The sequence below is a fragment of the Peromyscus maniculatus genome, chromosome 4 (genome assembly GCF_049852395.1).
Source record: "Peromyscus maniculatus bairdii isolate BWxNUB_F1_BW_parent chromosome 4, HU_Pman_BW_mat_3.1, whole genome shotgun sequence".
Lineage (NCBI taxonomy): Eukaryota > Metazoa > Chordata > Mammalia > Rodentia > Cricetidae > Peromyscus > Peromyscus maniculatus.
In genome coordinates, this window is record NC_134855.1 from 97,354,321 (window position 1) to 97,380,174 (window position 25,854).

Genomic DNA, 25,854 nt, shown 5'->3' on the forward strand with positions numbered 1-25,854 from the left:
TCTGGCCTGGAACCCCTGATCTTTCTGCCTCCACTTCCCAAATGCTGGGATTACAGGTCTGCACCACTATAACCTGCTACTCCCAAAGTGGAACAATTATAACTGACATGTACTCAGTGTTGGCTCTTTTTTAGAAAGTACTCTGAACACCTTTTTATATATTAACTCATTTAAAGCTTCTAAGAAATCAAAAGACAGAGGCAGGGGAGCAGGCTCAATCCTCATTTTGCTGACTGGAAACTTTCAATAAACATTTTGGAAAACATTCAGAAGGGATTTAGAGAGCAGCACAGTTATTCCCTTAATGTAGACACCAATTAGTCTCACTAAGGAGTAACTTGTCCCTGAATCCTTAGAGGACCCTTGTAAGTGGTTCAAAATTCATCAGATTTCACTCAAAGACCACCTTTAAAATTCACTGATTATGGGTTTTTTGCAATCCCGTGATGAATACATTTAAAGAAGCCTTATCAGAGGGCACCAGACTTAAGGATACCTAGAAACTCAGGAGCTTTTGTGGTTGTTTTGTGTGATCTTGGCCATGGACTTCGAATATGCTGGGGAGTAGATGTGTAGGCATTACTGTTAGGGAAAACTCTTCAGGAGTAAAGTGGTACCTGGGTTTTATTTAGCTTGAAAACTTCTTTTCAAGTAGCTAACAGTAGACAGTATTTTCTCTCTAGGGATGGCATTGTGTGTGTATGTATGCATATATATGTGTGTGTGCGTGTGTATACACACATATATACACATTTTTTATATATACATGTTTTATAAATATACACATTATACACACACACATATATAAACTAAGTCTTGCTATATAGCCTAAGCTACCCTCAAATATGTGATCCTTCTGCTGGAGTTATTACTGTTTTGAAGCATGCACATTTGTTATTGTTGGTTTTAATACTAGAGATTGAGCCTGGGGCCTTACATATGCTTCTAAGCACTCTGCCACTGATCCTCCAGCACTTTATTTATTGAGAAAGGGTCTTAGTAAGCTGCTCAGGCTAGCCTTGGACCCATTATGCAGCCTTAGGCAGGCCTGTGTTCCTTATGTTCCTCCTGTCTTAACCTCCCAAGTAGCTGGAATTACGGGTTTATAACGCCACACTTGGCAGGGATCTTTGATGTATATGGTAGTTGAGTTGAGAAAAATCAACTTACAGAGTCAAAGTGGGACAGTGAGCACAAGAGTGAGCTCATCAACCCAGCCAAGGAAGCCTTAAATTCCAAAGTTCACTATTAGAATGCATGAACTAGTGGGCTCCAAGAAGACTGGAGAACAGCCTCAACTTATTATGTATATACTCGCTAAAATACAAATCCTGCTGCATATGTTTATATATATACATATATGTACACATAGACCTTTCTGGTGCTGATCTTTTTTGTTTTGTTTCGTCTTTGTTTTTTGAGACAGGGTTTCTCTGTGTAGTTTTGGTGCCTGTCCTGGATCTTACTCTGTAGACCAGGCTGGTCTCAAACTCACAGAGATCCGCCTGGGTCTGCTGGGAGTAAAGGCGTGTGCCTAACGCCGGCGCTGATCTTTTGTCAGATGATTTTAAATTCAATACGGGGATAAAGCATTTTCTCCTCACCTCCAAACCTCTCAAAAAGAGCTAGCTTGCCTTCACCTTCCTAAACCAAAATCTGCAACCTCTGCCCAATCTCAAGTCCTAGGAATACTACCTAGCAAATAATCCAGAACCCATCTTCTTCTCTATTCTCGGTCTCTTCCGGTGTCGAAGCCTTCGTCGTCCCTTACCAAGACAGGACGACCCAAGCGAGTCTGAAACTCCTTAATATAGCTCATTAGAAGCTGCTTTCCTCCCGGGCTTCGTCTTCTCAACTCATCCCACACTCCCGACACCTGCTGCTTTCCCACAATGAATTTGAGTTCCCCAAACTAATTTTATTATCGCTGGACTTCTTCCCACGATGCTATCGCCTGGAATACTCTTCCCGAATTCTTTGGGTCGCAGTTCGCCTGTTACTAATACGGCTCAGGCAGGGAGGCTCCAGTTCTTCCACCCATAACCTCAGCGAGTTCCAGGCGACTGTCCTCCACACTGGTGGCTCCTGAAGTCGCCTTCCAAGGCTGGAGATGCATGAGCTTCCTTAGAGTGGACCCTGGTCCGGCGGCTCAAACCAGCTTCACGCAGAGAATCCCTGGGCAGCCCGCAGCTCCGACACCGCACCAGCTTCCGGCCCGCGGAAAGAGACGGAGTTAACTCCCGCCCGGAACCAGCGGGAGCGTAGCTCCGCCCCTCGCGCTGCGTCGGGGGTGGGGCGGGGCGGGGCTCCAGGCCTCGGCGAACGGCGTGCGCCCGGCGGGGGGCGGGGCCAGGGGGCGGAGCGGAGCGCGCATGCGCGGTCGCCTTTGTGTGGGTCGAGCGGCGGCGGCGGCGGCGGTGGCGGCAGTGGCGGTCCCACTGGCAGGCGGGCAAGAGGGGAGTCCCGGCGGCGTCCGGCGTGGGAGCCGGGGGACCACCATGGTAAAGAAGCGGAAAGGCCGTGTCGTAATCGACTCGGATACGGAAGACAGCGGCAGCGACGAGAACCTGGATCAGGTGAGGGCAGGCCGCGGAGGCGCGGGCCGGCGGAGCGGGAGGGCTGAGTTCTGGCCGCGGGAGCTGGGAGCCGCCCGGCCCGAGCGCCCGGCCCGCCCGGTGTCCGGCCCGCTGCTGCAGCCCCTTCCTGTCTCCCCGCTGAGTCTTAGGCCCTGGAAGCCCGGGCCAGGCCTGGAGACGGAGCCCCGAGGACTTGGCGCCTTGGGCCGGGAGGCGGGGCAGGGATCGGGGCTGATGGGCCTCGGGGTTTGGGGTACTGAAGGGGGCCGCTGTCCGCTTGGGCCGGATCAGGGCGTCCTGACTGCAGGCCGGGAGATCCGGGCCGGGCGAGATAGGAAGTATCGCTCGCCAACCCCAATGGCTGGGAGATTTTGGAGGAGGTGCAAGGGTGAGCATGGGGCTGTGGGAGGGAGAAAATAGTCTAGAAGGTGTGGACTCTGGAAGATGAAGTTTTTCAGACCAGGCGTGTGGACATAGGAGGGACACCCATAAATGTCCGGAAAAGAGCTTCCGCGGTGTTTGAGGAGGAAGACTTAGCTGTGGTCCCTTTGAGACTAGGGTCATTTGCCGTCGAAATGGGTTCCAGTTGGGATGTCAGACCCCAAAAAAACTTTCGGGAGGAGGAAAGAGGAGAGATAACTGGAAGTTGTGAACTGTGTGGCAGCGTAGAGGGACTGTGGCGCAAGCTCTTAGCCTTTCTTATGCAGCAGCCCGGAGTTCTTTTTCACTTGAAGATCGGGGAGCAAGTATTGAAAGGAACTCGTGGCCTTAGTGTCTTGAGTAGTCCGCTTTGCTTGTGTCCTCTAGAAAACACTACAGAGAGGAAGCTGTTCTTGTAGCAGTACTTTGATGGTATCAGGAGATACAAAGATAGTTTCCTCCATGTTTCATGAGTAAGGGACATAAAAGAAGAGTATGCAAGATGCAATAGCTTTATAAATTTATAAATAGTAGATTACTAAATTCGGAATCTGAAATTCTGAGCCTTAATTGCTTTCTAGTCGTGTACCTTTGGTCTCCACTGTAAAAAAGAGGTATAACATCAGCCTTGTGTATTGAATTGGGCAATTGCATGGATCAAATGTTTATAATAGTGTTGGTATAAACTACAAAGTTGTTGTATAAAAACCTTCTTGGGAATTTTTAGTAATAGAGCAGAGGTCTGAGGATTAATTAGGGCTTGAAAAGGAGGGCTTTTAAGAGGGAAGGGCTGGAAAGGTTCTAAAGAAGACCCACTTACACAACAGTTTTTCTTGTTTGATACAGGTCTCAGACTACAGCTTAGTCTGTTATTGGACTAAGCCAGTTGTCTGTCTTGGCCTCTTGAGTGCAGGGGTTACAGGCATGGGTCACCACACCTGGCAAAAATAAAACAAAAGACAAACAAAACTTGTAAAAGGGTGGTAGGGAGGTGGGAAGGTAATGGGGCCGGTAAAGGACTATCCAAGGACAGGAAACCCTGCTCAGGGCTAGGAATTGAGTGAATAAATCGAAGGCATTTTCATTGAAAGACTGCTAAAAATCTACCAAAAATGTATTGCTGTCTATAAAAATTTTATTGATAAATGTTTAGACTGTCCCTCTGTTTTATGGAGTGTAGATGCAATCTTACTTTATATCTGAAATAAATTAGATAAGTACCTTGATTAAGTGCTCCATTTACATGGTCACACTTTCAAATCATGGCAAAGTTGAACATATTTTTCCCACTTTACATATGAAGAAAATGAGATTAAAGGAGCTAAGTAATTCTCTAGCAAGTAGTAGAAATGGAATTTAGCCTAGACATTTACAAGTATACTGTTTCTATTACATAAGGTTAGTATATATAGTCTTTTAGTTTTTCATATTGCAAAATGAAAATAATGTGGCTTTTAACTTGTTTATATTTGTTTGTATATATATTGTGTGCATTGGTGTTTTGCCTACATGTATGTCTGTGTGAGGGTACCAGATTCCCTGGAACTGGAATTATAAACAGTTGTGAGCTGTCATGTGGGTACTGGAACCAAACCCAAATCTTCTGCAAAAGCAGCAAGTTCCTGTAACAGCTGAGCCATCTCTCTAGATCTTGGTTTGTTTTTGAGGTAGGGTCTTGCTATGTGGTCTGTGCTGGGTTTGAACTTGAGGTCCTCCTGCCTTGGCCTTCAGGGTGTTGGGATTACAAGCTTGAGCCATAGCCACATCCTGTCTCATGGCCAGCTTCCATGTTGCTAAAACTGACGGTTTTTGTTTTTGTTTTTTTGGTTTTTCAAGACAGGGTTTCTCTGTGTAGTTTTGGTGTCTTTCCTGGATCTCAGTGTGTAGACCAGGCTGACCTTGAACTCACAGAGATCCACCTGCCTCTGCCTTCCGAGTGCTGGGATTAAAGGCATGAGCCACCATCACCACCACCCGGCAAACTCATGTTTTTAAGATACACTAAATAGAGAAAGTTATCAAATCAATTAGAAAGATTGTTTAGGGTGCTTGGTAAAGCCTTCTTACGAATGAATCAAACGATCAGTTATTCTGACCTTACTGATTTCCCCACAGAATTCTGATGAATGATTGGGTGGATGCATCCATCGGTGGTAGAGATATTTTACCTGATCCACAAAGAGCATTTCCAGGGACTGGAGAGATGGCCCAGTAAAAGAAGCATACTGTTCTTGCAGAGGACCTGGGTTCAGTTGCCAGCACCTATATGGTGGCTCACAACCATCTGTACTTCTAGTTCTAGGGGATCAGATCGCTCTTCTGAACTCCACAGGTGCCAAGTGCATGGATGACGCATAAACAAACATACAGGCAAAACATAAACACAAAATAAAAATAAATAAATCTAAAAAAAAAAAAAAAGTATTTCCAAAGTAGTAAGTGAAGGAGGTTCCAACTTTAGATCTAATTCTAAATATCTACTTGAAAAAAGAATGTGAAATTTGTATGTGGTACCAAAAATATTTTAGGAGCAATTCTACCTCCCCTTAAGCTGCTTGTTGGCATGTTTGCTGTCAGATGGGCACTGGCTCAGAGGTCCCTTTCCTTGGACATCCTAACAGGGCACCTGTGCCTCCATTTGTTTCTGTTGTTTGTTTTGTCTGCTTGGCACTGAGCCAGGCTATCAGAGGAATCCAAGAGAAAGATCTTTGTCTTCTAGATGGCCTTACCAAAGGCTTTTAGAAGAAATTTTAGTCAGCCTGATTTTAGGACCTTAAGGAATCTGCAGAACATAGCCAGTGCATCCCAGGTCTTTCCTGACTAATGCTGAGTTTTCATTGGAAGTTTGACATTGGGCTTGGCTCGTTCCTAGTCCTGTGGAAAGAACAAACCATGACAGATCTGCCAGTGTCTAGTAGGAGAGTGGTGCACAGTTAGTAAGGAGGCTTTTACCCCAAGTTTTCAGGTGGGAATCCAAGCCATTATGTCGGAATTTCTGTAGCACCTCCAGATGAGTACTTACCTACCGAAGGGGCGGTGGGTAAGCTGCTCATGGGTAACCTTTCCTTGGTGTTCAGAAGAAGGACCGTCTGTGTCAGAAGCCACCTGGGTTGTTTGTTTAAGATGTAGGTTGACTCTAAAACCCAACACTATGTATGATGCATAAACAAACATGTGATGAAGATAAAAAAAAAAAAAGACTGGGGGCTTGAGGGACATAGTTCCTACTTCCGGTCTACTAAACCAGACCCTCAGAGACTAAAGTCCTGGATTCTATATTTGTAACAGGTACAGACTAGTCAGTTATGATTCATGTTCATGATGGAGACCACTGCTTTGTATGCAGGTTCATCTTTGTTAGTAAGAAATGTAACTAGCTGGGGAGGGAAATAGCTGCTCGTGTTTCCTCCAGTGTATCCCAGTGAAGGGCATACATGCAACCCAGAGAACTTGACGGAGATGTTTGAAGTGGCAAAGCTGCTAGCTCATTTAAATCTCGAATATGATTTAATTGGTGGAATGGCTTTTGTATTTTGTTGCTGTGCTGGCATTGAACCCAGGATATCATGCACTCTAAATACATGTTTTACTGCTGAGCTGCATACCCATCTACTAGGGGGGCTTTGTTTTTTTTTTAATTTCTAAAGATTTTATGTATATGGATAGTTTACCTGTATGTATGTTTGCATACCACATTCATGCCTGATGCCTGTGAGGACTGAAGAGGGTGTTGGATTCCCTGGAACTGGAGTTCCAGATGGTGATGAGCTACCATGTGGGTGCTGGGAATTGAACCCAGGTTCCCTGGGAAAGCCAGTGCTCTTAACCACTGAGCCGTCTTTCCAGCTCTAGAGATTCTTTTTCTTGAGTCAGTAAATCTTTCTTCTTGGGAACGTGTGTGTATGGGGTGTGTGTTTTGTGTGTGTGTGTGTGCACACACTCATGAAAGTACCACTGGAGATTAGACCCAAGGTATCACATATGCTGGGAACATGCTCTGCCACTGAGCTACACTTCCAAGCCTTAGAGGATTTTCTTTTTGCATGTAACCTGATAGTGTCCCTGTTTTTTTATTTTGGCCATCTTATTCCTTTCCATTTTTAAACTGCAGGATCCTTGTCATTGGTGCTTTTCTCAGCCCCAACCTGCCATGGAAGTGCACATCTGTAACCCTGAAGCAGGAACCTGAAGCTGGAGGAACAAGAGTTCAAGGCCAGACAGGACTACATAACGAGACGCTTTCCTTCTTTTCTCCTTCCTTCCTTCCTTCCTTCCTTCCTTCCTTCCTTCCTTCCTTCCTTCCTTCCTTCCTTCCTTCCTTCCTTTCTTTCTTTCTTTCTTCCTTTGCCTTTCTCAAAACTTGTTCAGTTATATTCATACTAAAAGTATAGTTTTATACTTTTCTTTCTTTCCTTTCTTTTTCTTCTTTCTTTGTAGAGAGAAAGTATCTCACTTGTAGCAAAGCTGGCCTGAAACTTAGCATAGTTGTTTGCCTGCCTCAGCTTTCCAAATGCCAGGATTATAGTGTGACCCACCACTCCTGTTTTATAACTCCCCCACCCCCATCAACTTGAAAGGGCAGCAATGAAATTTGTCTTCGGAGATGGCCTGGTGGCACAGACCTGTAATCCCAGCAGCAGAATCACAAGTTCAAGGCTGTTTGCACTGTAGAGTAAGCTGAAGGCTAGACTGACTGGGCAACTTGATGATATGATATAGGGATATGATTTAATGCTCACCTAGTGTGCAGGAGGCTTTAGGTTCCAACACCCACCATATTGCAAAAAAAAAAAAGAACAGTCTTTATCTTAGATGGGCCTACTAGAGATTTTCTAGGACCTCTGTTTAGCATTTTGTATAAAACATTGATATAAAGTATCTTTCTGTAAATGTTCCTCATAAAAGTTGGGAAATTGACAAGTTATGCTTTTCACTGCTGCTGTGTTGTGTTAGCCAGAGGTAGATTTTGAAGGCCATAATGAATTGCAAGTGGCAGTGCTAACCTGTGAAATACTAAGTTTGTATAATAGTGTGACGTATAGCTTGTTGCAACTTACTTACTAATTTCATTTGGCTTTTATATGGAAATGGTTAGAGAAGAGTGAAGTCTCTTGGCATCTTTGAGTAATTCTCTGTGTGTGTGTGTGTGTGTGTGTGTGTGTGTGTGTGTGTGTGTGTGATCTCAAGGGTTGCACATGCTAGGCCAGCACTCTACCACTGAACCACTCACTCTTCCCTAGCTTTTTGGTTTTTAACTTTTTAAAAATTACATTTGTTTGTTTGTTTGCTTATTTATTTATTCAGATGTGTGTAGGCTTGAGTGCCATGCCAAGTAATATGAAGGTCAAAACACAACTTTTGGGAGTTGGTTCTCTCCTGCTTTGTAGATCCCAAAGCCTGAATTCGGGTCATTAGGCTTTGTCTTGGTAGTGGGTGGCTCTCTTTACCTGCTGAGCCATATCACGGGCTCCCACTTGTGAGTGTCCTATTTTAGTTGAGAGTAATGGGACTTTAAGCATGTACCCCTACATGTAGCTAAAGAGCTAAAGATTTATTTTTAACCCCAGCTTACAGTAAAATAATTTATATATCCACTATATAGATAAATGAAATACAAGTTAATTGAAACAATACTTATAATATCCAACAAACTTAAGTTTTCTCTTCAAGTCGTGTGTGTGTGTGTGTGTGTGTGTGTGTGTGTGTGTGTGTGTGTGTGTGTGTATGTAGTTTTTCGAGACAGGATTTCTCTGTGTAATAGCCTTGGCTGTCCTGGAACTCACTCTGTAGGCCAGGCTGGCCTCCAACTCACTGAGATCCACCTGCCTCGGCCTCCCAAGTGCTGGGATTAAAGGTGTGCGCCACCATTGATCTGCCCATCTTTACTTTTAATGTTGCCTATAATGCATTAACCTTGACTTCTCCATCCTCAGAGTTAAAACAGATCCTGCTTCTGCAGCTAGGTTAGATAGTTCACTTCTGTGCTGCCTGCACTTAGGCTACTGAGGGAAAAGGTCTGCCATGAGTTCAAGGCCAGCCTGCATTGTACAATGAGATCCTGTCTCAAAAACCAAAACAAGACATATACAACCCTCTTCACTCATTCTGGGTTTCTTTCAGTTTCATGAGGGGGCTCAGTCTTTGGTGCCTCACTTCTGTACACGCCGGTCTCTCCTCAAAAATGAACACACAACATCCTCTCTTTATCCTTCAGTTCCCTAATCTCCTTTTCCTTAACATCTGTTTCAGATCTCAGCTTCAATGCCATCCTTATCAGGCCAATATAAAGCCTCACATATATCTGCCCTTCCTTCATAACCTGCAATCCAACGTAAGGAAAATGACTAGGTATCTTACCCTCTCTGCCGCCTCTTTACAAGGTCCTTTAAGGTGACAAACACTTTCATTTTGTTCATCTAACCTAACACATTTGTTGACAACAATCTCTACTGTTGAGTGAACAATAGGTATACCAACAGAACCAAATCAAAAATGGTTTGGGGCTGGTGAGATGGCTCAGCAGAAATTTTTAATGAGTTTTGTATTTTTCTTTTTCTTTCTCCGCCCCCCCCCCCCCCCCCCCCCCCCGTTTTTCAAGACAGGGTTTCTCTGTGTAGCTTTGTGCCTTTCCTGGAACTCACTCTGTAGCCCAGGTTGGCCTCGAACTCACAGAGATCCAGCTGGCTCTGCCTCCCGAGTGCTGGGACTAAAGGCGTGTGCCACCAATAGAATAAGAGTTATTTTTTCTTAAAAGCTTTGATATCGAAGGGAAGGCTGGGGATGGGAGGAGGGAGGAGAGGGGAATCTGTGGTTGGTATGTAAAATGAATAGAAAATGTCTTAATAATAAAAAAAATGAAAGAAAAAGCTTTGATATCAGAGCTGCCATGGGAGGTGGAGATAAAGATCAGTAGTAGACAGCCTGCCTAGCATACCTAGGAATGAGCACACAGGCACTCAGACAGACAGACAGACACATACACACACACACACACACACACACACACACACACACACACACACACACACACACAGAATTAATCTTAACACTTCACAAGTTAACACTGCCACTCACAAGTTCATTATAGCCTTCAAAAATCTACCTCTGGCTAACATGAATCAATATCAGTGAAAAGCATAACTTTTCAATTTCTCAAGTTTTATGAGGAACATTTACAGAAGGATACTTGCTTAACAGAGGTCCTAGAAAATCTCTAGTAGGCCCATCTAAGATAAAGACTATCCATTTTTTGTGTGCCTGCAAAGGTTAGAGGACAACTTTTGGGAATCAGCTCGCTCTTTCCACGACGGTCCCAGTGATGGATTGTGGTTGTCAGGCTTGGCTACAGCACCTTTACCTGCTGAGCTATTGAATCACCACATCCCACTTCCCCTTCCTCACTCTTGCTTTTTTTTTTTTTTTAAGATTTATTTATTTATGTACTTTATGTATATGAGTGCTCTATTGTGAGCCGTCACGTGGTTGCTAGGAATAGAACTCAGGACCTCTGAAAGAGCAGCCAGTGCTCTTAACCGCTGAATCATCTCTCCAGCCCATCCCTTCCTTACTCTTTTTTAAAAATATGTATTTATTACGTATTTATTACATTCTGCCTGCCTGTGTCCCTGCAGGTCAGAAGAGGGCACCAGATCTCATTACAGATGGTTGTGAGCCACCATGTGGTTGCTGGGAATTGAACTCAGGACCTCTGGAAAAAAGTCAGTGCTCTTAACCACTGAGCCATCTCTCCAGCCCCCCTTCCTTACTCTTAATAAACAGCCAGTGCCCACTGTTTGAATCACATTTCTTTGCCAGTGATGTCTCTATGAAAGAGAGAACATCAACAAACATCTTAAATACAACATTCTGTAGAATCACATTTCTTTGCCAGTGATGTCTCTATGAAAGAGAGAACACCAACAAACATCTTAAATACAACATTCTGTGGGTTGTTCTTCCTTAGCACCTCTTCCGGCCTTCCCAGTTCGCTCCATCCCTGTGGCTGCTTACTTGTCAGGCCACCATTTCTCTGCTCAGGAGGGAATGGGTCTCAGACCACTGCTCTACACTTCCACCTGGCCCCACGTGCTCCTCCGAAACCCTTAGTGGCTAGGTTACTCCTCTCCTCTCCTTCAGACCATCGGGTGGTTTCTTGCTGTCCTCAAATAAAATCTCTGCTTCTGACCCTGCTTTGCAGTCCACTGATACAGTTTCTTCTTCCTCTGACCCACCTCATTTCACCCCTCCCCCGTGCGTGCTTGCTTAAACATCAGCCACAGTTTCTCTTTCAGTTCTGTGACCCAGCCAGCATCATCAGCTTCATGGCCTTAGCTGTTTGGGAGGAGGCCTCTGTTGGGAACCCCATATGTCGTCCTTTCCTGGGAAGGTTTCTAATCCCGACCTCCGGAGAGCCCTCTCCTCTCCTGGCTGCAGACAGGCTCCCTGTGTGCTCAGCCTGCTTCCTTCTTAGTGCTTAACTGCGTTCCCGCTGACTTTTCCTCTTGCCCTTAAAGTCTATGAAGTAAGGAGGACATTTGTAGCTTTTCTTTGCTGTTATCTACTTGCCCTATGTTTGGAACATAATAGATGCTGGTAGCAAGGTAACCAACCAATCTAGTTTGTCTGGATTGAGGTGTTTCTATGAGTGCAGGAGTTGTAATACTAAAAAATCAGGATAGTAATGGACAAATAGTACCTAGCTGTTGATGTTTATAGAGTTAAGAAAAAAAGCTTAGCATGCTAATTAGATATGAACCCTTAAGAATTTTATTCATATGAGCCTTTTATTCTTTCTGGGTTTTTTTTTTTTTTTATACTGAAGATCCTGCCCAAGTATCTTGCACATTCAGACAGATGCTCTACCACTGAGCTATAGCCCCACCCCTTTCTCTTTCTTTTTCTTTTTAAATTTTTTATTTTTATTTGATGTGCATTGGTGCTTTGCCTGCATGTGTGTCAGTGTGAGAGTGTCTGATCCCCTGGAACTGGAGTTACAGACAGTTGTGAGCTGCCATGTGCGTGCTGGGATTGAACCAGTGCTCTTAATAGCTAAGCTATTTATCTCCCCAGCCTCTTTTTCTTTTTAAGGCAGGATTTTACTATGTAGCCCTCACTGGCCTGGAACTCGCTTTGAGGACAAAGAATCTACCTGCCTCTACCTCCCAAGTGCTGGGACTAAAAATGTATGCCACCACAGCTGGCATCTAGCCCTTTTAAAATTTTGAGACAGAGTTTTACTGAATTTCTTAGGCTGCCCTTGAACTCTCTGTAGCTCAGGAGTCCTTGGATTTAAGATTGTCTTGCCACAATCGCTCCAGTATCTCGGATTATAGGTTTATGTTATCAGTCCAGTCTCTTGCTTTATTTTAGGTCTAGTTTGTACTCTCTACTTAAATGTGGCCTTTGAACAGTGTGATTGAAACTGCTGTACAAGCTAGACACGGCATCTCTTCACAGCTAGGCCTGTAGTAGATTGGGCACTGATACATTAAGCACATCTTTGGTTTAGCTTAAATATGATAGATCATGGTGTCACCTCACACAACATTTTTCTTAAGACATGTCAAGATAAATGTGAAGGTTTTCACTAGATGAGATAAAATACAGGGATGGTAGTGAAAGAGATCACTGGCTGTAAGAACTGTGACCAGCCATTGTAGAATCATGGAGTGGGTTATAGGTAAAAGATAGGTTTGTTCCTTGTGTGTGGACCACTTTTTTTTTTTAAAGATTTATTTATTATAGGCCAGGCAGTGGTGGAGTACTCATTTAATCCCAACACTGGGGAGGCAGAGCCAGGCGGATCTCTGAGTTTGAGGCCCCTGGTCTATAGAGCGAGCTCCAGGACAGGGCCCAAAACTACACAGAGAAATCCTGTCTCGAAAAACGAAAAAAAGAAAAAAAAATTTATTTATTATGTATATAATGTTCTATCTGCAGGCCAGAAGAGGGCACCAGATCTCATTACAGATGGTTGTGAGCCACCATGTGGTTACTGGGAGTTGAACTCAGGACCTCTGGAAGAGCTGCCAGTGCTCTTAACCTCTGATCCATCTCTCTAGCCCCATAGACCACTTTAAAAAAAAAAATACAGGGGGCCGGAGAGATGGCTCAGAGGATAAGAGCACTAATTGCTCTTCCAGAGGTCCTGAGTTCAATTCCCAGCAACCACATGGTGGCTCACGACCATCTGTAATGAGATCTGGTGCCCTCTTCTGGCCTGCAGTCATACATGCTGTATACATAATAAATAAATAAATAAATAAATAAATAAATAAGTAAATAAATAAATAAATAGATAGATAGGTAGATAAATAAATAAATAAATAACAAACAAACAAACAAATAAATAAATCTTAGAAAAATACAGGGGGTTGGGGATTTAGCTCAGTGGTAGAGTGCTTGCCTAGTAAGCGCAAGGCCCTGGGTTCAGTCCTCAGCCCCCCAGGCGGGGAGGGAAGATATCAAATAAATCACCCTTAAACATCTCTTTATGTGGGTGGAGAGATGGCTAAGCAGTTAAGAGTACTTGTACCTCTTTCAGAGGACCCAAATGTGGCTCCCAGTACCCCTGTCAGGTGGCTAACAGCCACCTGTAATTTCAGCTCCAGGGGATCTGACACCCTCTTCTGTCCCTCTCATGCACACATGCACGAGTGTGTGCATACACGTGTGAACAAATAAAAATCCTATCATGTGTGCAGTATTGTGGAGACTTTTTATTGGCACATTGTTCTAGCCATCTACCTAGGAGCCCTCATTAGGATATAAAGGATTAAGCCATGGAGTGGTTTGATCAGGAGTTCCCTGAGTAGCTTTCTAGGTTGAGCTCCGGAAGTAGAGAGGTCAGTTTTCACAGTATTAAGGTCATTGTTGTCTCCACACTCTGGTAGTGTAGCTAATATGCTACACAAAGTGAAAGTGTGCTTATCAGATACATTTGGTAATGGATTTTGTCGGGTTTTTAGTATAAACTGGTACCTCTTGTTTTTTGTTTGTTTATATTTTTGCTACCCCAGGATGGTCTGGAAATCCTTTCAGTCCTAGGCTGACCTCAGGCTTGTGTCAGTTGTCCTTTTTCCGTCTTCCAAGCTCTGAGGTTACAGATTCATTGTGCAAGATAAAGGTGTGTGTGTACGTGTGTATACACGCGCGTGTGCATGCGAATGCACGTTTCTGTCTGTCTGTCTGTCTGTCTGTCTATCATCTATCCATCCATCCATCCATCCATCCATCCATCCATCCTTTTGGTTTTTCAAAACAGAGTTTCTCTATATAACAGCTCTGGCTGTCCTCATAGAGATCCGCCCGCCTTTGCCTTCTGAGTGCTGAGAGTGAAGGTATGTGTCACCCAGCAGTGAGTGTACTTTTAAGTGCATAGGTGTATGGAAGTCAGAGGACAACTTGAGGTAGTTGGTTCTGTCCTTTCACCTTGTGGGTTCTGGGGATTGAATGCAGGTTTTCAGGCTCATGACTGGTTTCTTTGACCTGCTGAGCCATCCTGCCAGCCCAGTTTCGGTAACTTTCAATGAGTATCTACTGAATATAATAGCTACTGTTTTAGGAAAGGACTTGATTGCAAGCTGTAGTCAAAATTTCATTACTGTAATGAATTAGGTTACTTCTTAGGGAGAAAGGGTGTACCTCGCTCACAATTTTGGAGGCTGGAAGCCAACAGCATGGTACAGACTCCGGCTGGATGACATCATGGTGAGAGACATGAATAGTCCATGTGTCTGTCTGCTTACAAAGCTGTCAGGAGTCAGTCATGAAGCTGTAACTTCCTTAAGCCCCACTTCTGCACACCAAAGCTAAATCAACCTCCTTTCCTCTTAGTACCATCAAGTAATTCTCCGTGGATTAAACTACTGCAAGAAGCTGGGTGTTGTGGCACATGCCTAGTTCCGACACTAGGCAGTCAGATCTCTCTCTGTGTTTCAGGCCAGCCAGGGCCACATAGTGAGGCTCTATCGCAAAACAAAAACTAACTACTACAAGAGTTAGGGGGACAAAGCATATTCAAACCAGAGCAAGAGTGTATCCAAATACATGTTCTAATGAGTGTGTGTTAAAACCAAATTCTACAGTCCTCAAAGAGATTCAAGATTGCTTAGCAGGTACAGGTGCCTGCTTCCAAGCTTGACAACCTGAATTCAGTCCCTAAGACCTAGGTGAAAGCTTCTGGTGGAAGGAGAGAACTGACTTTCATGGGTTGTCCTTTGGCTTCCATAACCATCGTACATGCACACAAACACAAATAAATGTAATAAAAAGTTTGTTTATAATTTTGCATTAAGGTAATATAGGGCAAAGTGTAATAGCAAAGGCCATCATCAAATTCACATACAATCCTATTTTTATCCCAAGTAAATAGAAACTGTGAGCATGAAATTGCTCCACAAATGAAAACAGTCCAAGTGATTTTCATCTGGTAGGTGATATACACTAAGATACATTCATATAGCGGAATGAAGTTTAGTATTAAAAATGGACAAACTTGGGCTGGAGAGATGGCTCAGGGGTTAAGAACACTTACTGCTTTTGCAAAGGACCCAAGTTCAGTTCCCAGAACCCATGTCAGGCAACTAATAGCTGCCTATCACTTCAGGTAATCGGATCCTGTCCTCTTCCGGACTCCACAGGTACTTGCACTCACATGTACATAACCCCCCCCCCACACACACACACACACACATACACACATAATTTAAAATAATAAAATGGGGTGGGGCTGGAGAGATGGCTCAGAGATTAAGAGCATTTGTTGCTCTTGCAGAGGACCTGGGTTCTGTTCCCAGTACCTACATGGTATCTGTAACTATCTAGTTATCTGTAATCCAGTTCAAGGGAATCCAGTGTCCTCTTTTGATCTCCTTATGAGGCAAAACACTCATAGATATATATAGTAAATCTAAAATCTTTTTTAAAAAAGGAGAGACTACTGTTACATGTTGCAACATGGATGAATGTCAGATGTGTAATGCTAAATGAAAGAAGCCATATTCATGCCAGTGAAATGGCTGGGCAGTTAAAGATACTTGCTGCCAAGCCTGATAACCTGAATTTGACCCCCAGGACCCAAATGGTGAAAGGAGAGAACAGATACTCAAAAGTTGTCCTCTGACCGCCACATACGTGCACCCACAAAAAAATAATAATAAAAAAAATTTACAATGAAAAGTAAGAAGCCACACTCAAAAGAGGCTGTAGGCCATGTGATTCCGTTCTTGTAACAGTCTCTAAATGGGCAAACCTGTAGGGATGGAAAACATGATCATGGTTGCTGGGAAAGGAGGAGGAAATTTGGAGGGATGCTGGGGTTCTGTATCTTGATTCTGGTAGTGTTAAACTTATGTATTTGCTAATTTCTTAGAGCCATCTATTTGAATGATATCTTGGGGGGTGTGTGTGTGCACATTTTTTTTTTGTTGTTGTTGTTTGGTTTTTTTTTTTTAAAGACAGGGTTTCTCTGTGTAACCCTAACTGCCCTGGAACTTACTTTGTAGACCAGGTTGGTCTTGATCTCATAGAGATCTGCCTGCTTCTGCCTCCTCAGTGCTGGGACTAAAGGTGTGCATCACCACACCCAGCTATTATTTTTAAACCATTAACCATAACTATCATCATAGTAGACTATGCATTTGGTCTATAGGAGTTACTTCTGGTCAAAAGAGGGATGTCCTTGTGACTTGTAGCCTTTTCAGAATATGGTATAATCATTCTCCAGTGACATAAGAAGAGTGACAGACATCTCATGACTGCTTATGAAGAAGAAGCATGTCAGCTGTTAATCTCAGAAGGTCATTTTCTCATCCTGGCCGAGGAAGGACAGTGCTCCTAAAATAGAAGGAGACGGGTAGGGAAACAAGCTTTGTACCAGTCTTCTGCTCTGCAGTCCGCCCTGCACTCCACTTCTCGGGCATGGCACAGCACTCGTCAAGGATCTACTGCCAGTATTGATTAACTGCACTTTCTTTGGTACAGTGGGAAGAGGTTTCGACTAGTAAAGCATGACTGCATTAGGAGCCAGGATTCTACTGCCAGGTTCCAGTCCTGTACTCTCATGTACTAGCTGTTACTAAGTATATTATACAGCTTAGAAACGTTGTTTAACCTCTTCTGCTCCACATGCTGCTTTTAAAAATGTATATGTAAGTGCTAGAGAGGTGGCTTAGTAGTTGAGAGCACTGGCTGCTCTTCCAGAGGTCCTGGGTGCAATTCCTATTACCTACATGGTACCTTACTACCCTCTGTAACTCCTGTTCCAGTGGATCCAACACCCTCACACAGACAGACATGCATGCAGGGAAAACATCAATGCACATAAAATAAAAATAGATTTTAAAAAAATGTGTGTGTAAAATTGTGTGTGTGTGTATGATGCACGTGGGTGTGTGATGCGAGTGTATGGGCTGATATATGTGCAGAAGCCAGCGGACAGCTTCTTGGAGTCTCTTCTTCCCTTCCACTTGACTGCGGGCTCTGAGGACCAAACTCAGGTCATCAGACTTTCGAAGCAAGCACTGAGCATCTCACCAGCCCTCCCGGTGCTTCTCTCTCTTTAAATAATGTGATAATACATATCGTGGGTTGTTGTGAAGAGCAAGTGTCAGATGCTGAGAAAAGTGCCTGGCATCGAGTAAGAACAGTCTTAATTGTCAGCGGGTATTGTTACTGCGGAGAGTTGAGCGGGTGACCCTTTGCCATGTTCTTGAATAAGCGGACTGAGAATGTGGGAGAAGTAATGGGGACCATGTGACAGTGGACAGCCACCACCACCACTCTCGTATTTAAACCACCAGGACAGGGTAGTGAATGTGGGTGTTGGGATTATCTTATTAGAATTCTGGCCATCACATTTACTTCTTACTTTCGTGACCCTGGATAGGAGATACCTCTTTTTTTTCTGATTTACATTTTCAAAATATAAAATGATCTCAGAAACTTATAGTTGGTAAGCTTTTAGATAGAATAGCCACAAATGCTAAATTTACCATGAACTACAATAAAAGATCCTTGGAGTGTTGGCTGCCTGACCTTTGAAACATGAAGCAGATTACCTTTGCACACATAGCTCTTACCATTCAGTATCGGTGGTCGGTACTCGGCTGTGTAGAGAGGAATCTGGAAGTCTGAGTAGCTGCATTTCCATTTCCTGTTTGTTTCATTCTCTCGAGAGGGCAGGTGGTGGTGAAGCTTTGGTTTTGCACCATGGATACCGCTCTTCTGTCTGTTTGCTCATATGCCCAGTGCTCATGGGTGTGTACTCAGTTGAAAGCATAGGCATGAAGTGATCAAGGCGGGCACTTTTCTATTAAACACAACTGATGTGACTGTTTCTGCCCAATTAGGAGCTCTTGTCCCTGGCGAAGCGGAAGCGCAGTGACTCTGAAGAGAAGGAGCCTCCTGTGAGTCAGCCTGCAGCCTCGTCAGACTCAGAGACGTCGGACAGTGACGATGAGGTGGGTGTGGAGGAGCTAGGCCTGTGTGATTGGCAAGCATTCGATGAAGATTCCTGACTTGATGATGCCTGATAACCTTGCTTCCTTAAACTAAGACCTATAACCCAAGACCTACAAGAACTTAGTAGGGAAAAGAAATGAGCAAAGCTTTGAATTATACACCTTACATGGTGGCCATTTTGTATTGTGGAAGGCCCAAACATAAGTTACCTTTTTAAACAAGTCATCTTTTAAATACCACTTTTATGTTAGAAAACAAATTCTAAGTCAGGCATGTGGCACATGCCTATAATCTCAGCATTCAGAAAGCTGAAGTAGTAGGATCAAGAGTTCAAGGTCAGCTTGGGTTATACCGGTCTCCCGGAGAAAGGTAATACAGAAAAAAACACAGAAATACAGAAATACAGAAAAATGCCGTATTTATTTTAGTGGTCACTACTGTGAGACACAAAGCTTTCTTTGGGAAGATTTATTACAAATCAAACAGCGTTCATTGTCTAAACCAGGGCAGTTTTCTCAAGTGTCCATGACAGAAGCAAAGCCCTGAGAGACCCAGACCATGGGTGGAAGATTGGCGGGTAGGTTTCTCATTTGACTTAAAGAACTTTTCACCTTAGTTATTTCCTGGAGGGAGACATTGCCCTCTGTTCAATCTCTTGTTCTACAGAATAGGAGATTACTTTCAACAGATTTAAAAATGTTTATTTAATAAAATGATGTTTAATTAACATCTGAACAGTATTTACCAATTCCCATTGTATGTAAATTGAGAATGTTTGCATTCTGATTGATTGTAGTAATATTCTTTTAGTCTTAAATAATTCAGTAAACCTAAAATTGCTTCTCACAGTAAGAGGTAGTAAATGTTTATTCTTTTTCCAGTGTAGGGACTGTAATTTGCCTCAGTAAAATTACATGATCTATTAGAAAATTTGTGAGGCCTATGAACTAATTTGATTTTGAGCTTTTTTTTTTTAATGCATAAACAATACAGAAAAATCTTGTTGGTATTTCTTTTGAGATGGGGTCTCCCTCTGTAGCCTTGATTAGCCAGGAACTCACTGTGTAGCTGTGACTGGCCATAAACTCCTGAGCTTCCTATCTCTACCTCCTAAATGTTTTGGGTTAGAGGCTTGTACCACCACAACCCCCTCGCCCTTTATCCTTCCTGACTGCTTCTGCTAGAAAGGTAGAGTGTGTTCGTTCACAGCTGTGTTCGAATAGATCCAGTGTCCTGGGTTGCCCTTGTTCTAACTATGTAAGTATTCTTTACCTTAGCCAAGCATCTTGAATTTGAAACTAGCTAGGACTGTGTATCAAGATCCTGTCTCAAGAAGAAACACCCAAACAAAAACCAAGTCGTCACTCCACCTCCCGCCACTCCTCAGCTGTCAGTTTACTTCAGGGAGAAAAAGCTTTCTTGTTAGGCTGTGCCCTGTCTCCCGTGGAAAGGAATTTGGAGTAGCTTTTTCCCTCTCAGGCTGTTCTTTTCAAGGTTTATTTTTTAATTGTATATCAATGTGTGGGTATGTGCAAGAGAGTGCGGGTGCCTGGAGGGGCCAGAAGAGGGCAGTAGATCCCTTACGCTGGAGTTACAGGTGGTTACGAACTGCCTGATGAGGGTGCTGGGAATGAGCACCAGCTCTGTGAGAGAAGCAACACGCTCTTAACCCCCTAGCCGTCGCTCCAGCACCCCGACAAAGTTAACTCCTGCTGCTGCCCACAGGCCACAAGCTTATTGTAGCCCCGTCTGATGGGGAATAGCAAGTCCTGTGTGAGTTCAACGATTATCTTTTCATCTAGCCCAGTATAGAGCACTTTAGAGTTAGAGCAAGTGTTTCACTGCTGTGGACAGTTGGAAGGTAACACGAGGGTGGGTTTTGTTGGGTTTTGTTTCCCCGTTTTTCATTCTGCTGCTCTGGCACTAGAGGACGCAGTGGTAGTGCCATGATCCCGAACTAGGTTGATATAGATTCTTTAGGTTGGTTAGGGGATCCTGAGGAATCCACCAGATAAGAGATTTGTGATAGGGGCTTATTGTCTTTTTTTCTCTGTCATAGTGAATATCCATCCATGCATATGCCTGGGGGGAAAACAGTACTGTGTTATATTATTTCTGCTTTGATTTTTACATCTTTGCTACTTACAAATCAGCCTTTTAAAATTTTTTGGTTGTTGTGGCCATCCTCAGTCAGCTGGTACATACATGTACCAGAAGCTTTGCTGGAATTCTTTCAAATATACTCCTTTGTCTTTGTTTCTTTGATCATTGGTCTGAGACAGGGTCTCAGTATGCAGCATCCTCCTGCCTCCATCTCCCAAGTGCTGGGATTGTAAGTGTGAGCCACCGTACCTGGTTGCTATTGTCCTTAGTCATGAATATACACAGAGATATTTTTTGGTCCCCTTAGGTTTTATAGGACAGAAAATTGATGAGAACAGTTAATTTTAACCTTTTAAATTTTTATTCACTGTTCTGTGTGTGAGTGAGTGGTAGCGTATGGGTGTGGGCACCCTTACCTTGATGCACATATAGAGGTCAGAGGATAGCTTACAGGAGGAGTCAGTTCTTTATTTCCTCCATGTGGGTTTCAGGAATTGAACTCGGGTCATCAGGCTTGGTAGCATGTGCCTTTGCTCACTGAGCTGCAAACCAAGAACAGCTCATTTAGAAGGTCAGTGGGAGCCGGGCACGGGGGCACAACCCTGATCCGGCACTTGGGAGGTGGAGGCAACATGACCAGTTCAGGACATTTTTATCTACAGATCTACAAGTTCAAGGCCTGTCTAGCTACATGAGACCCTGTCTTGCAGGGGCCAGGTGGAGGAGTTAATGAGTAGTTTGTCACAAGGAGAAAGGCTCTCTGATTTTATTTAGAGCAAGATAATAGCTACTTAATCGATATAGGGGGTAGGGGATTGGAGAAAAAAAACCTCCGTGACAGTTTCCTATTTAGAAGAATATATATACTAGACAGTAAGTATAAGATCCAACAAGTGAGGGAATAAGTGGATATTTTATGTGTAGTATTTTTTAAAGGGGAAACCTTAGGTTTAGTAATACACTGATGTGTTATTTGGGGTAAATGATTCTTGTGACACACATTAAAAATAAGCAAGGCTCTTTCTGTTTCATGTGGATCAAGCCTCAGAAACTAGAAAGACGTCAGTGGCTGAAGGTCATAATGCTGGGCTGAGGGGTGCATGCTTGCCATGCTTGAGGTCCTGGCCCAGTGCTTAATAAGAGCACTTGCTGCAGCTGGTGGTGATGGTGCACACCTTTAATCTCAGCACTGGGAAGGGGAGTGAAAGGCAGGTGGGTCTCTGTGAGTTCAAGGCCAGCCTGGGCTACAGAGTGAGTTTCAGGACAGCCAAAGCTACACAGAGAAACCTTATGGGGACAGGCGGATACACTTGCTGCTCTTGCAGAGGATCTGGGTTTGGTTCCCAGCACCCACATGTCACTTTGCTTACGTCCATAACTCCAGTTCTAGGAGATTTTTGATGCTCTCTCCTGGCATCCATGGGTACCAGGCATTCATGTGGTACACATACATACATGCAGGAAAAATACTAATACACATAAAAATAAATAAATAAATAAATAAATCTTAAAAATATAACAAAATCAAAAGTTCATGAACTCTATGTGAGACACATTCAGAATCCTCTTTTAGAAACAACTACCAGCTAGATAAGAAGGAAATGTGAATTCTTCCTTGTCCTCAGTAAAGTTGTTTGGATGCCTAAAATTTTTTTTTTGTTCAGAGCTAAATATTAGCTACATTTAAACAAAATAAAGAAATAGTAGAAATTTCTGCCTGAACAATAATTATTTGTTTGCTTTTTTAGTGTTTGACTTGTAAATTGTTATTGATTAATTAGTTGTTGAAGCAGGGTCTCATATAGTCCAGGCTGGCCTCAAACTTGGTATGTAGCAGAGAATGACTTTGAACTTGTGATCCTTCTCCTTCCACCTCCAGGTGCTGGGGTTACCGGCATTTGGACATCCTAGAGAGAGTTACTGTTTTAAAGTGTCTGTCTCCAGCATTCTGGAGAAGTCTAGCGTCTGGCCCCGCCCTGCAGCTCAGCGTCTGGCACCGCTGTATCTTCTCTCCCAGAACTTGCAGCAGTCTTTGGGAGTCGTGTTGGTGCCCACACCCCCTCTTCGGACCCACCTCTTCTTGCTGTTTATCTGCTTCACCACCCTCAAGCTCCTGCCTTCTCTTTCTCTTAACCAACCTGGCTTTTCAAGCTCTTCACTTGGACCTAGTTGTACCACTACTTACACTCTGTGATCTCTGGGTGTCTCTAATGCATGTATTAGTAGAAGAAAATGAATAGAACAAGGTATATGGTGCATACACAGAATCCCAGCATTCAGGATGCTAAGGCAGGAGGGTCAAGAGTTCAAGGCCAGATTGGGATGCATAAAGAGAGCCTATCTCAACTAAAGAGTAGAATGCTTTGAAAAAGATACAACAGCCCCCCCCTCCCGGAGCTGAGGACTGAACCCAGGGCCTTGTGCTTGCTAGGCAAGTGCTCTACCACTGAGCTAAATCCTCAACCCCCAGATACAACTTTTAATTTTGAATAAAAATGGCTGAGAGCATTTTGTTCTTGTTTTACCTTATAGATAATAATTAGTATATGTGTCCAATAAAGACCTTCACTGCTTCCTACCAAACAGTATTAATTATATTTTTTATGGCTCTGTATCACTTCTGTTCCACTTGTGGTTTTGTCTCTATAACTAGACTATAATTTTTTCTGATTTAGTGCAAGGATTCTTTATGCTTTTAGTAAGTTATGTGATTACCAGATTATAAAATACAATAGTACCTTTTGTACATTGATTAATTATACAATAGAAATAAGAGAAAGCTAAGCTAGTCTTCATGTTCTCTTAAAAATTTATGATGTTTATTTGTTTGTTTGTTTAGTGTGTGTGTACACATGCCACAGCATACATTATGGAAGCCATAGGACAGCTTCCATTCACCATGTGGGATCTAGGGTCAAACTCAAGTTTGTCAGGTGAGGCAGCCAACGCCTTAGCCGCTGAGCCATTGCACTGGCCTCCTTTGTTGTGTGGTACTAAGTTGCATTTACTGTTCCGCTCCTTTCTGTCTTTAGTGGGGCGGGGAGCAACTGCAGGAGTCTGGCTAGCTCAAATCCCACTCAGGGTCCGTACCAGTGAATAGAGAAGCCCTCTGACAGTTGCTTTGACTTCAGCACAAGAAAGGAGGGAAAGGGGCTGGAGAGGTGGCTCAGCAGTTAAGAGCAGTGCCTGCTCTTCCAGAGGCCCTGAGTTCAGTTCCCAGCACCCACGTGGTGGCTCACAACTGTCTATAGTCCTCTTCTGGCATAAAGGTGTACATGCAGATAGAGCACTCATACATAAAATAAATAAGTCTCAGGTTAAAGGCTTAGCTCTTTTCCAGTTCTTTTGACCCAATTCCAACACTGTTTGTTACTAGCCTCGCTATTATTCTTGAACACTATTTACTTGAAATGTTTTTGTTTCACATAAAAATTCAAATCAGAACCAGCATGGAGACCCATGCCTATCTCTGTGCTGGGAGATGAGGCAGAGGACCAGACATTCAAGCTCATTCTTCGATATATAGTGAATTTGAGGCCAGTCTGGGCTACGTGAGTCCCTGGCTCAAGGGGACAAATAAAAAAACAGTTAGCTCAAAGAGCCAGAATGGTTTCTTCTCTGGGTCCCAAGAGCTGGGCATGTAGATATTGCTGCCTCTTAGAGATGCTGTCTGAAGTCTTGAAGTGTCCTTGTTCTCCTGCCTCCAGAATGTTCATAGTACTCAGTATCTAGCTAGCCAAGTCTGAAGTAACCACTTCCATCCTGTGTTCCATCTCACCCTTCGACTGTTTGGAAGGAAACTGGTCCCAGGCTGCTTGTAACATCCACGCACCCTCAGGATGATATGGGGTGGTACAGTACACAACTTCTGATTTGTTATCTAACTGCTGCCCATTAAGCTGTTACCTCAGTGAGAATCAGGCTGTAGTCTGTTTTATTAAATAAGAAATATCTTCCCATGCTGGACGGTGGTGGCGCATATTTTTAGTCCCAGCACTCAGGAGGCAGAGGCAGGCGGATCTCTGTGAGTTCGAGGCCAGCCTGGGCTGCAGAGTGAGTTCCAGGAAAGGCACAAAGCTACACAGAGAAAACCCTGTCTCGAAAAACAAAAAAAAAAAAAAAAAAAAAAAAAAAGGCAATGTCTTCTCTAGCCTTTAGTTTGGGCTTTCTTTGCTATGTAATTATGTAGTCACTTGCCTGGTGTTATGTGAGGCTTACATACAGTTTGCTTAGGAGAGCAGCAGCAGGATGTCAGTATGTATGAGAGTCCTGACTGACAGCCCGATCCTCCTCCTTTCCCTGATAGTTTATGGGTAGCTTTCATTCGGGGATGTTCTGGCCTCTGTACTCAGAGTTCAGATGCAGACCAGGGGCTTTACACTGTCATAAGGTTGCATTTACTCTTCAATTCCTCTGACCCTTTTAATCTTTAGGGGAAAACGTAAAAAAAAAAAACAAAAAAACACTGAAGTTCAGAAATCATGCCTTCTTAGATATCCCTTTTGTGGCTGTTAGTATCTAGAAAAAACAAATACAGAGAGCCATCCTGATTAAAAACACCCAGTTCATATAAAGTCTCATAATGCTGAGAGGGTCTTAGAGATCATTTGGACTCTTGAAAGGTATCAACAGAGCTTCCCTTCACTACTACCTCAAAACAAATCCTCAAGGAAGAAAACATCAGAACATCAATTCTGACCTGTTTCTTTTTTTGTTGTTGTTTTTGTTTGGTTTTTTTGGGACAGGGTTTCTCTGTGTAGTTTTGGTGCCTGTTCTGGATCTCGCTCTGTAGTCCAGACTGGCCTCGAACTCACAGAAATCCACCTGGCTCTGCCTCCCGAGTGCTGGGATTAGAGGCATGTGCCCCTGCTGCCTGGCTAATTCTGTCCTGTTTCTCCCTCACTCCATTTACTGTGGAACACTGTCAATAACCGCTGCCTCAGTCAGGGTTTTGAAGGGATAGGTGAGCAGTCTCTAGCTCAATGGCCAAAGTCTTGACTATCTTCATTTATACTTTATTAGAGTCTGTATTTTAGGAGTATAAGTATTGCACAAATATTTAACTATATGTGCTTAGGGCAAAAAAATGTAGGAATATCTGATTTATACATTTTAATGTAAAATATTGCAAATGTGATCTACAGGGGTTAAAAAAAAATCTGGGATTATTGGAACCCTTTGAGTCCTCCCAAAAGTTGTCAAATTTTAAGTCTTTACTTTTGGGTGTAGAAATACAGGTGACTCTCCCCACTCTGGTGCTGGGAACTGATCGAAGGGCATTGCATGTGACAGT

At 43.4% G+C, this 25,854-nt stretch overlaps 1 protein-coding gene across 1 annotated transcript in view; it reads left to right on the top strand.

The window, feature by feature from the left end:
• Positions 1–2,367: 2,367 nt before the first annotated feature.
• The window catches only part of Rtf1 (RTF1 homolog, Paf1/RNA polymerase II complex component), a 60,541-nt gene continuing 37,054 nt past the window's right edge, over positions 2,368–25,854 (top strand). Inside the window, exons 1-2 of the mRNA XM_006991252.3 lie at positions 2,368–2,576; positions 18,347–18,457. Coding sequence (XP_006991314.1) covers positions 2,373–2,576; positions 18,347–18,457 — 315 coding nt within the window. The 5' untranslated portion in view covers positions 2,368–2,372. The remainder of the gene's footprint in view (positions 2,577–18,346; positions 18,458–25,854) is intronic.